We start from the raw sequence: 12,032 nt of genomic DNA, 5'->3' as shown, positions 1-12,032 counted from the left end.
AGGTCAGCTGGCCAAAAGGTCAGCTGGCTGAATTTGGGTGCCAAAATGAGGTCATAAGAAATTTTAAAATTCGTTTCTTGAGTTTTTCTCTGTGCTGGTACTATTTTGAGAGAGGGTCTCACTCTTTTTGTCCAGGCTGGAAGGCAGTAGTGCAATTATGACTCACTGTGGCCTTGACTTCCAGGCTCAGGTGATTCTCCCACCTGAGCCTCCTAAGTAGGACTACAGGCATGTGCTACAACATCCGGCTAATTTTTTGCAGAGACCTGGTTTTACCATATTGCCCAGGGTGGTCCTGCACTTGTGCACTCAGTGATCTGCCCACCTTGGGCTTCCAAAGTGGTGGGATTACAGATATCAGCTGCTGTGCCTGGCCGCTGGTGCTTTTTTTTTGTTTTTTGTTTTTTGTTTTTTTTGAGACAGGAGTCTTGCTCTTATTGTCCAGGCTGGAGTGCAGCAGTGCAATCTCAGCTCACTGCAACCTCTGCCTCCTGGGTTGAAGCAAGTCTTCTGCCTCGGCCTTCCGAGTAGCTGGGATTACAGGCATGGGTCACCACGTCTGGCTAATTTTGTATTTTTAGTGGAGACAGGGTTTCTCCATGTCGGTCAGGCTGGTCTCGAACTCCTGACTTCAGGTGATCTGCCTGCCTCAGCCTCCCAAAGTGCTGGGATTACATGCGTCAGCCACCGCACCCGGACTTTTGTTTTGTTTTGTTTTGTTGGAGATGGAGTTTCACTCTTGTTGCCCAGGATGGAGTACAGTGGTATGATCTCAGCTTACTGCAACTTTTGCCTTCCAGGTTCAAGTGATTCTCCTGCCTCAGCCTCCTGAGTAGCAGGGATTACAGGCACGTACCACCACACCTGGCTAATTTTTGTATATTTAGTAGAGACAGGTTTCACCATGTTGTCCAGGCTGGTCTCAAACTCCTGACCACAGACGATGCACCTGCCTCCGCCTCCTAAAGTGCTAGGATTATAAGTGTGAGCCACGGTGCCCGGCCGCTGCTATTCTTAAAGAAACTTTGCCATCTGATAGCAAGAAAGCTACCAACAGTCTAGGCTCACCTCTAACCCCCCAAGGGACTAGAGTGTATTATTCTCAATGTTTTCAGCAAATGAGGCCTCTCATTGGATCCTTGGGCCAAGATCTCTCTCAGAATGAATCACTGTTGGGGGTGAAATATGCTGATTGGTCAGAGCTGGTCACATGCTCACCCCTGCAGTCCAACTCACCCAAATCATATACATTAAAATGTGGAGAGGCCGGGGGTGGTGGCTCACGCCTGTAATCCAAACACTTTGGAGGCCAAGGCGGGCGGATCACCTGATCCACCTGGGAGTTCAAGACCAGCCTGGGAGTTCAAGACCAGCCTGACCAACATGGTGAAACCCCATCTTTAAAAATTAAAAAAAAAAAAAAAAAAAAAAAAAAAAAAAAAAAAAAAACGTGGAGAGTAGTTCCCACTCAGAGTACTCTTACTCCAAGGAGGAGTTACACCACTGATATCCATTTCATGGTCATATTGATTATTATTACTGCTATTAACGACCACAGTAAAGGTGATTTTGTGTGTCCCTTCGGGACAAGGGGGAATTTGGGTGGGTGGGACAGAAAGAGGGAAGTATCTCAGGATAAAAGAACAAGTGACCAGTGGGTCTGGAGCAGGAAAAGGCACTGTTGAAGAATTTCAGAGACTGAGAAAGATTCTTTCAGAGTTTGCCAAAATTAGGGTTGCTACACATGTCCCTGGGGGTAAGACTGGAATTACATTACATTCTGTTGGGGTTACTAAGTGATTAAGAAGCAAGAGACAGACACACCAGGTGTAGCCAAAAAGGCTTCACTATCTTTCAAGGAAGACATACAGAAGAACCTAAAACCAGGGCATGGTGGACCAGGAAATAGGAAACAGCCAATTAATTATTAAGAGGCTGTCCAAGAGGAAGACACAACTTGGATACTTGATGGGAATTAAAAGTGGGTGGGGGAAGAGGGCCAGCTCCTCCTGTACTTCTGGGGCTTTCTGGGTGAGTGTTGGCCATGCCAGCAACTGCGCTTCTGATCTTCAAGGGGATGGGGGTTCCACGCTGTCATGGCGGGACACGTACCAAGCCAAGCTCTGTTCTAGAAATCCTTATCACTGCCGGTGCTGAAAACGTGGCCCCCATTCCCATTGAGACCTTGGTTAAGAAGAAGATCCCCATCATCAGTAACGCCATGTTAGTAGGAGATAAACTGAAGTTTCTGGGCATGTTGCTGACGCTGAAGGTAACATGGGTTTGCTGTCATTGGGGGGCGGTCTCTGCTGGCCTTGCACTCCCTGGCCCCACCCCAAGGTCAGGAGGGTACACCTGTGGGTTCAAGACCCACTTCTTGGTCTTTGGGCCTGGGGAGGGGTGCTGGCCAAGGAGAGTATGTGGTGACAGGGGTGTCCTGGGGCAGTGTGAGATCAATCAGATGAGCGGAGAACCTCTGGACAAGCTGACCTTGGAGGCCATCGACTTCTGCCGGGGTCTGGGTAGCTTGGCATCTACCGTGACTGACATTGTGAAGCAGAAAGACTCCCTGGTCTACAAGGCCATCCAGGAAGGCATCAATGATGTGAACCAGGAAGCCACAAGCAATGCGCAGAAGATTCAAAAGTGGGTCATCTTGGAGAAGGACTTTTCCATCTATGGTGGAGAGCTAGGTGAGGGGCCATGACATTTTGAGGCTGGTCCCTTGTTAGCACCTGGGACTGTGTGGGCTCTGAAGAGATAGGTCCTTTCCTGAAGGTCAGAGGGTCTATGAGATCAGCCAGGAACCAGGAGAGGGATGCTGCCACCTCTAGCTAACTGGTCCCCAGCTCCCCATCCTGGAAATAAAATCCAAACTCCTTATTATAGAGCTATACAATCTCTCTCTTTCTGACCTTTCACTAACTGCTCCAAATCCATGGGCTTTCTTGATGTTCCTGCATCTCTCTGGGCTTTGTCCAACTATAGGGCCTTTGCATCTGCCAGTCTGCCTTCCTGGGAGTGCCCTTTCCCAATTCCTTGCAAGAATAGCTCCTTCTCATTGTCCAGGTCTCACCCTACAGGCCGTTTACTCCTCAGAGCAGCCTTGTACAGGACCACTAGGTCTGTATGCCCACTGCACAGTAATATACCAATATACTGAAACAACAGGGGTTGCAGCAAAGACAGGCACAGTGTCTTAATTATGGCCAGGCACAGTGTCTCATGCCTGTAATCCCAACACTTTTGGGAGGCTGAGGTGGGCAGATTGCTTGAGCCCAGGACTTTGAGACCAACCTGGGCAACATGGTGAAATTCCATCTCTACAAAAAATACAAAAATTACCTGAGTATGGTGGCACATGCCCAGTTTCTCGAGAGACTAAGGTGGGAGGATTGGTTGAGCTAGGGGAAGTCAAAGCTGCAGTGAGCCATCATCATGCCACTGCACTCCAACCTGGGAAATGGAGTGAGCTCTGTCTCAAAAATAAAAAACAAACCTGCAAAAACAAAAAACAAACAAACAAAAAGAAATTAAATTCCCTTGCAGGGAAGCCAACCAAGATGGAAGGAACCCCCAAATCTCTCTTTGAGGAATTCTCGGCTGGGTTTTTAAGGGGATCTTTGGGGGCAAAGGGCTGGAAAATTAGAGTCATTGATTGGTTGGGGTAAGAGGGATGAAATCATCAGGATGTGGAAGCTACAGTCTTTGGTAAGTCAGCTCCTGTGGAGTCCTTCAGATCAGTGGGCATCAGTAGTTTCACTGGTATGCAGGACTTGAAAGGATATCTCAAGGATATCTTTTCACAATGGTTAAGTAAGGAAAACTTTCCAAGGCAGATTTAAAAAAAAAGGAAAACTTAACCTTTCACAATGCTTAATATGTTATCTGTAGAGCAGTTAAGGGGAACTGTATCTTGCAACTGGGTTTTTTGTGATTCTGGAGCAACAGGCAAACAGCTAGCTATGAGGAAGGGATCAGAGAGTAAACTGACCTAACGATGAATGCTGAGTGTGCTGTAAGTGTGGCTGACTTTAGTTTCTCCCCGTCCCTTCTTCTCTGATTAATTTTATAAAGTTTATAGGCATGGTTTCTGCCTTCCCTGACCATGATGGCTAAAGTAGCTTGCCATTGTCCTTAACAATTCACCCTGTAGCTTGCCATCACTTCCATTATACCACCCTGTCTTCTTGCCTCCATGAAGCATCAGAACATGACATTATTCTCTGTATGAGTTGTATTTTTGCCTCTCTTCCCCCATGAGGGTACGGCTCACTTGAGTGGGGATTGGATTCTACCAGCACTCGGCTATAATTTGATGGTGTGGATGGAAGAGTCAGAGTAAGCAAGTGGCATTGAACAACCTGGGTTCAAATCCTGTTCCCTCTACACAGGGAAGGGATTTGTCCCACTGAGTCTTGTGTGTTTTGTTGTTGTTCGTTTTGAGACAGGGTCTCGCTGTCACCCAGGTTGGAGTATGACGTCAGGATCACGGCTGGCTGCTGCAGCCTTGAACTACCAGGCTCAAGTGATCCTCCTACCTCAGCCTCCTGAGTGGCTGGGACAAGTGTGCGCCACCATGCGTGGCTAATTTTTCATTTTGCTTTGTGGAGATGTTTTGCCATGTTGTCCAGGCTGGTGGTCTTTTCATCTATCAGTTGAAAACAGAGTCCTTCTGGGGTTGCTTGAGACACCCAGAGTCCCTGGTGACTCAGAGGCTTTCAATGAATGTCCTGGGCTATGGGAGCAGACAACTCCCAGTTTGAGTCTTGATTCTGCCATGCACTTGCTGGCTGACCTCATAGGAACTGGTCCTCTCTAATCCCGTTTCCTCACCTGTAAAATGGGGATACGGGCCTGGTTTAAGATGACGATATCCCTCCTCCATTGGGTGCACAGTCCACATCAGGCACAGAGTGCAGCATGCTCTCCACCTTCCAGCTCACAGAATCCTCACTACAGCTGAAGGGCCACATGAAAGTTTCATCATCCCCATACAGACAGCAAAAGTGACACACCCTGAAAGTCAATGGCACAGCAGCCACCCAGCCCAGCCCCAAGCATGGAACCCTGTTGCCTGGTCATGCATGGGTATGTGGAATTTTCTTTTATTTCCACAACTCCATTGATTTCTCCTTTCTCAATAGGTCCAACGATGAAACTTAAGAGACATTTTATAGCCCAGAAATACAAAAAACAAATTGATGGAATGTACTACTGACTGCTTTGACAGAGCTGCTCTCAGCTGTCCTGATGGTGAGATTCAGTTGCTTGGCTTTGTTGGGCAATGCATTTTAAGCTTTGCTGGGCGGTGCATTCAGACCCCAAGAGAGGGTAGGCTCCTCTGAGCCCTCTGAGTCCAAGAGAGGGCAGATCTGTGATTGGAATTGCAAGACACACACAACATACACACACACACACACACACACACACACACTCTCATACACACACACGAGTTGCAGTGGGTTCTGAGTAGCAGGGTTCAACTCATGCTGTCTCTACTCTACCAGGGTCATGGCAGGATACGTAAACTCCTTCAGTTGGCCACCAATGTTGTCAGCTGTGCTTCCTGCCTTTTCTAGAAAGTAGGGGGCAATAAATCACAAATGTCTCATTAGGTCTTATTTGGAGAAAGCCTTTTGTCAGAAACTTTAGTGGAAAAAGTTCTACTTGCCAGGAATCCAGGGAATGAGGCGTGCTGGCCCATTACACAGATAATAAGGGATGGAGACTCGAACTTCCACTACCCACCATTTCTCCTCTCCTTTCCCCAAGACATGTACAGAGGGAGCCTCCACGACAACACGAATCACTTATTGAGTTGTTGTTTTTCTCTTTAATATAGCTAGATGCACAGTGCAGACAGAAAGTAGAATGCAACTTCAATTGTCCTTACAGACTGCCTGTAACCTTTACATGGGCAAAGTGTTTTAATGCCACAAGCCAACCCACGTCTTAGTTTGCAGGGGCTACATAACGAAGTACCACAGACTGGAGGGTTGTGGTTTTATGTTGTTTAAATTTATGTTTAAACAACATAAATTTCTTGTCTCACAGATCTGGAGGTGAAAAGTGTGAGATCAAGAGGCTGGCTGGCTTAGTTCCCTCTAAGCGCTGTGAGGGGAGGATCCATTCCAGACACCGCTCCTTGGCTTGCTGATGGCTGTCTTCTCTCTGTGTCTTCACACCATCTTCCCTCTGGGTGTCTCTGTGTTCAAATTTCCCCTTTTGATGAGGACAGATTAGTAAGATTAGGGCCCACCTAATGGCCTCATGTTAACTTCTATAATGATCCTGTTTCCAAATAAGTTACATCCAGAGGTACTAAAGGGTAAGACTTCAACATACGAAATGTGGAGGGATACAACTCAGCCTGTAACTCACCATCTCCATTGTCCTTTGTTTACTGTTGACTGGTTTAAACCCTTCCACACCTTCATCTGTTGATGTCTTGTGGGTGGACCCAGCAGTTCAACGTACCACATTCATAATTCCTTGTCTTCTACAAAGATTTCCAATTTCACTTTACAGTTGAATGAAAAACTACTGGACATTGATGTGGGGGTGAGAGATAGACCCTTTTACACACACACACACAAAAATAGAATGTAAAATATCTCATCAGTATTTTAAAATCTTGATTACATGTTGAGATGATATTTTGGAATATTGGGTTATAGAAAATATATTATTCAAAGTGATTTTACCAGTTTTAATTTTTTATTTACTTTTTAGAGATAGAGTCTTGCTCTGTTGCTCAGGCTGGAGTGCAGTGGTACATTCATACATAACGTTTTAAATATTTTTGTAGAATGAGGTCTTTCTGTGTTGCCCAGGTTGGTCTCAAACTCCTAGCCTCAAGCAATCCTCCTGCTTCAGCTTCACAAAGTGCTATGATTACAGGTGTGAGCCACTGTGCCTGCCCAAGTTCCTTTTTTCAAATGTGGCTGCTATAAACTGTTAAATTGCGTAGGTAGCTCTGGTAATACTTCTTTTGGATAGTGCCACTCTAAAAAGTTCATTGTGGAGAGATTTTGGGTGAGGGCCAATTTATAAATGGATCAATTCACTCTGGAATATTTTCATCATATGGTAACTGTGGGATCTTGGAGACTGAGACATAGTACAAGAATCCCCACGTGATAACTTGTGTTTCTCCTCTTGCAGCCTTTGGCAGGAAGACCTCGTTGCAATAAGTGAAGTGCTACTCTGGATAGAAGCTCTCCCTCTTGTATTTAAGAAGCCACATTCCTTATTGGTCAGTTTCTTGATCGTTCATCTGTTGAAGAGGTGCTCCCTAGAAGAACCTGCCATACCTTTCAAAGCAATAAAATCATTGCTGATCTTTCTATGAACTTTCAAGTCATGATCCCAGGGAAGCCTGTTGGGAAGTCTACAAAAAACTGCCTGTTTTGGAAGAAAAATCTGAACTGCAGGCTCCCATTTGATTTTTTTCTCCTAAGGGGACTTGACGAGACGTTAGAAAGAAAAAGCCTTCACAAATTTTAAGAACTGGGCCCCAAAATCAACTCACCTGCCTGGAAACAACTGGGAAACTTTTCCAATAAGTCCTGATAAAAAAAAGTACTTCAGGGTCCCATGTCTTGATTTTTGATGTGACACAAAAACACTTTTGTCCTTTGTTTAGTGTGATGGGGAGGGGCCTGGACTCTGAAATCAGTTCTGGGTTCAAATTCTAAGCAGCTGTGATTTCCATTGTCAGAGGCTCAAAGATTTTAAATCTGGAAAGCAGATCCCCATCTCAGAGGGTGACCATGAAAGGACATGGAGATGAGGTACAAGGAATGCAGTGTCTGACTCTAGAATGTCCTCAGTATGAGCTAATGGTTATCGTCAATACAGTCAGTCTTGGTTAACTAAAGAGTCAAGGTATGACTCTTGACTAATTCCATCATTAGGGATGAGTTTTGCTGTTACAGTAAAATTCAGTAACACCTTAAAGAAGATAGTTTATTCCTCTCCCATCCAACAGTCCATTATAAGCAGACCAGAGCTGATATGGCATATTCATAGTATGTCCCTGAAATATTAGTAGGCAGACTGGGAGAGGGAACATCTCCCAGCCTGGAGAGAAATAGCATATCAGGAGCAACAAAACTCTCAGTGTTCCTTAAGGTTCTAGATACTCAGAGGCAGGCCAGAGCCCATTTTGAGTTTCATTTTCCTTAATATACCAGAAATTTAAAATGGCATTCTCCTTGCGAAAAAAAATTAATGCAGTGCGTAAGGCTAATGTCATATTTGATTGCTGTATTAGGCCATTCTTGCATTGCTATAAAGGAATATCTGAGATGGGACCATATATACAGAAAAGAGGTTTAATTAGCTCATGGTTCTACAGGCTTTACAGAAAGCATGGTGCTGGGGCCTGTTCAGCTTCTGGTGAAGCTTCAGGGAGCTCACAATCACAGCAGAAGGCAAAACAGGAGCAGGCACATCACATGGCGAAAGCCAGAGCAACCCAGAGAGTGCCGCTCATTCCTAAATGACCAGACCTTTCGAGAACTCAACATCGTGAAGACAGCAAATACCAAGCCACGAGGGAGACAGCACCAAGCCACGCCATGACCCAAACACCTCCACCAGGCCCCCACCTCCAGCACTGGGGATTACAATACATCATGAGATTTGGGCAGGGGCAAATATGCAAACCACATCAATGGCCCTCCTCAACTATTTGGTGGGCTTCTACTTTTTAACAAGTTAGTACAGTTGGTCCTCATTATTTGCCAATTCCGTATTTACAAATCTGGCTCCTCACTAAAATTTACTGGTAACCCCCAAATCAATATATATGGCACTTTAGAGGTCAGTCCAGGACATACACAGAGGAGTGAAAAATTTGAAAGGCCCACTGTACCTTTCCAGCTGAGGCTGAACAAGGCAATGCTCTGGCTTCTTGTTTCAGCTCTCACAGCGTCAACAGTAACCTTTCTGAGGTATATCTCATGCCACTTTTTCTGCATGTTTGTGTTTCTGTTAGTAAGCCTTTTTGACTTTTTTTTTTAAGATGGACTCTCACTCTGGACTTCAGTGGTGCAAGCTCCGCCTCCCAGGTTCAAGCGATTTTCCTACCTCAGTATCCTGAGTAGCCGGAACTACAGGTACGCACCAGCTAATTTTTGTACTTTTTGCAGAGACGGGGTTTTACCATGTTAGCCAGGATGGTCTTGATCTCTTGACCTCGTGCCCACCCAGCTCAACCTCTCAAAATGCTGGGATTATAGGTGTGAGCCACCATGCCCGGCCCCTTTTTGATTTTTTAAAAAATAAATACAGGGCCTCACTCTGTCACCCAGGCTGGAGTACACTGATGTGATCCCAGTTCACTGTAACTTCAAATTTCTGGGCTCAAGGGATCTTCCTGTCTTGCCCTCCCAAAGCACTGAAGTTACAGGTATGAGCCACTGAATTTAGCCAAACCTTTATAGTTTTATCCATAACTATACTGTAAAATTTTTGGTCAACATAATTCTATTTTATAGTTTGTTTCTGCTGTCCATGTTATCTCCCCACTTTTAGGTTTTCTAGGTAGTTAATGTTGGTATATGGAAATGCTGTTGATTTTTGTATGTTAATAGTCTATCTAGACACCTCACTGCTAACCTAGTTCTCAAAATGTGTAACCTTTTTACAGAGATGCACATATATTTTGCAAGTATTTTTTCACTTCCTTTTCAATATTGATTCCTCATCAAGGAAATACAAGTGGTTGATCATATTGTCAAGTGGGGGATTCTCAAATACAGGAGAGGAATGTATGTATTTTCTACAGTGATTCTCACCTTGGTCTCACTGTTCTCTTAAAGTTCTCTCAATGTTCTTTGAGAAATGCTAAGAATCTACTGATGTCAGGAAGGATTTTAAAATTTAACTGTGGTAAAATATACATAACATAAAATGTGTCATTTTAACCCTTTTTAAGTACACAGTTCAGTGGCATTAAACACATTCACAATATAGTACAATCATAAACACCATGTATCTCTAGAAGTTTCATCTTTTCAAACTGAAACTTTCCATCTATCAAACAATTCCCTATTCCCCCTTTCCCTGAAAGCTATCATTCTACTTTCTGTCTCTTGAATTTTACTACTTTAAGTACCTTAAAAGTGGAATTGTGGCCGGGCGCGGTGGCTCAAGCCTGTAATCCCAGCACTTTGGGAGGCCGAGGCGGGTGGATCACGAGGTCGAGAGATCGAGACCAACCTGGTCAACATGGTGAAACCCCGTCTCTACTAAAAAAAATACAAAAAATTAGCTGGGCATGGTGGCACGTGCCTGTAATCCCAGCTACTCAGGAGGCTGAGGCAGGAGAATTGCCTGAACCCAGGAGGCGGAGGTTGCGGTGAGCCGAGATCGCGCCATTGCACTCCAGCCTGGGTAACAAGAGCGAAACTCCGTCTCAAAAAAAAAAAAAAAAAAAAAAAAGTGGAATTGTAAGAATATTTGTCATTTAGTGGCTTATTTAACTGAGGATAATGTCTTCATGGTTCATCCTCTTTAAAAATGTTTTCAGGTTTTTAATAATTTTTTTTTTTAATAGAGATAGGGTCTCCCCCATGTTGCCCAGGCTGGCCTTGAACTCCTGGCCTCAACAGATCCTCTCATCTCAGCCCCTTAAAGTGTTGGGATTACAGGTGTGAGCCGCCACGCCTGGCCTCATCCATGTTTAGCATGTATTAGCATTTCTTTTTTCAGGCTGAGTAATATTTCATGATGTATGTACACATGTGTGTGTATACACATATGTATGTGGATAAATTTATCCGCTTATCCATCAGTAGACACTTGGGTTGCTACCACCTTCTGGCTATTATCATATTGCTGTGTATACGGGCCCAGGACATGGTTCAGAGTCCATGGCAGAAAGGCACTCAACATCCAGAAAAGAAAACCAGAGGTTGGGACTCCTTGGCTCCTGGGTGAGCTTAGTGGGGTTCCCAGAGAAGCCAGTTTTGAGAGTGGGGGAGCTAGCGATTCAGGGCTCGCCGAGGGCAGCTCAGCCAGTGTTGGGACCTTTAGGGTTCGATCTGTCCCTTCAGAGGTGGCCTTGATGGGATGGGAGCATGGAGGTCACCGTCATAAGGTGCCCGGCTGGGTGTAGAGAGGGCGGTGGAGGGGGTGCAGGTGGTCAGCAGTTGTCAGAAGTGTCTGGTCGCTGGGGAGAAGAAGGCGCCCGGCAAGGACGGTGGGCCTGCAGCTGACCTGCCTGCTTGCTGGTGCGCGTACTGCTGAACTCCTCTCTCTGGGTCAGCGCGTCTGACTGTCCACCTGTCCCCGCATCCCCTTCTGTGCCTCGCTGGTCATCTCTTTCTCCTTTGGCAATCCACTTCATACCTCACGCCTCCTATGTCTGCCATCTCTCAGTGCCACGCCCCTGCCTGTGCCCCCATCTCTCCCTGGTTTTGCCGCTGACACTCCACCTGCCCGCTTCTCTCTGGGTCCACCTGGGGGTCTCGGCCGCCGCTGACCCGCCTGTCTGCGGGCGGAGCTACTTGGACCACGGAGCGCGACGGGGAGGCGCGACTGCGGCTCAGCAAGGACTAACAGCAACGAGACACCCCCTCGCCGTGCACGACACGGTCTCACGAACACAGCCATTACGTACGCCAAATACATCGCGCCCGGCTCCAACTACAGAGACAGTTGCCGCCTGCTCACCTGCATCGAGTACTGCAAGGAGTATCCGGGCGCCGCCGAAGCTTTCCTCGAAAGTGCCGCCAGAAGGCCCGCGCCTGCGCGCCTCTCCCGCTCCTACTGCGCCTGCGCGCCTCCTCTGCACCCGCCCTCCTGCGCTTGCGCGTCACTTATTTCGCCGCCCGCGCCAGCGCATAGCTCCAGGGCCTTGTTTTCCCCATCACCTCCTGCGCCTGTGCGCCTTTTCTGCCCTCGGCTACGGCCCACCCGCTTCTGCGCCTGCGCCCCGTTCCAGGGCCTCCCCCCCACCCTCGCCTCGCCTCTTGCGCCTGCGCGCCACTCTGCCTCCCGACCACACGCGCCTGCGTAGT

General features: G+C 46.6%; 1 protein-coding gene and 1 long non-coding RNA gene across 3 annotated transcripts in view; one reads left to right on the top strand and one right to left on the bottom strand.

The window, feature by feature from the left end:
• The window catches only part of ACSBG2 (acyl-CoA synthetase bubblegum family member 2), a 37,907-nt gene extending 32,686 nt beyond the window's left edge, over positions 1–5,221 (top strand). Inside the window, exons 10-12 of one of the 2 annotated variants that reach the window (XM_039466011.2) lie at positions 2,133–2,271; positions 2,530–2,693; positions 5,148–5,221. In XM_039466011.2, coding sequence (XP_039321945.2) covers positions 2,133–2,271; positions 2,530–2,693; positions 5,148–5,221 — 377 coding nt within the window. Of the gene's footprint in view, positions 1–2,132; positions 2,273–2,446; positions 2,694–5,147 lie in introns of both variants that reach the window. The other variant, XM_003938851.4, reaches the window with a different exon arrangement.
• A 263-nt stretch (positions 5,222–5,484) lies between these two features.
• LOC141581042 (uncharacterized) lies at positions 5,485–11,794 on the bottom strand. The gene is made up of 3 exons (XR_012513483.1): positions 11,686–11,794; positions 6,385–6,578; positions 5,485–6,225 (listed from the first exon to the last, which is right to left on the bottom strand). It is a non-coding gene; the product is annotated as an uncharacterized LOC141581042 (long non-coding RNA).
• Between the last annotated feature and the right edge of the window lie 238 nt (positions 11,795–12,032).

This window comes from Saimiri boliviensis, chromosome 14 (assembly GCF_048565385.1).
Source record: "Saimiri boliviensis isolate mSaiBol1 chromosome 14, mSaiBol1.pri, whole genome shotgun sequence".
Taxonomy (NCBI): Eukaryota; Metazoa; Chordata; class Mammalia; order Primates; family Cebidae; genus Saimiri; species Saimiri boliviensis.
The sequence above is the reverse complement of the archived record's forward strand: the minus strand, read 5'-3'. Positions and strand labels throughout refer to the sequence as shown.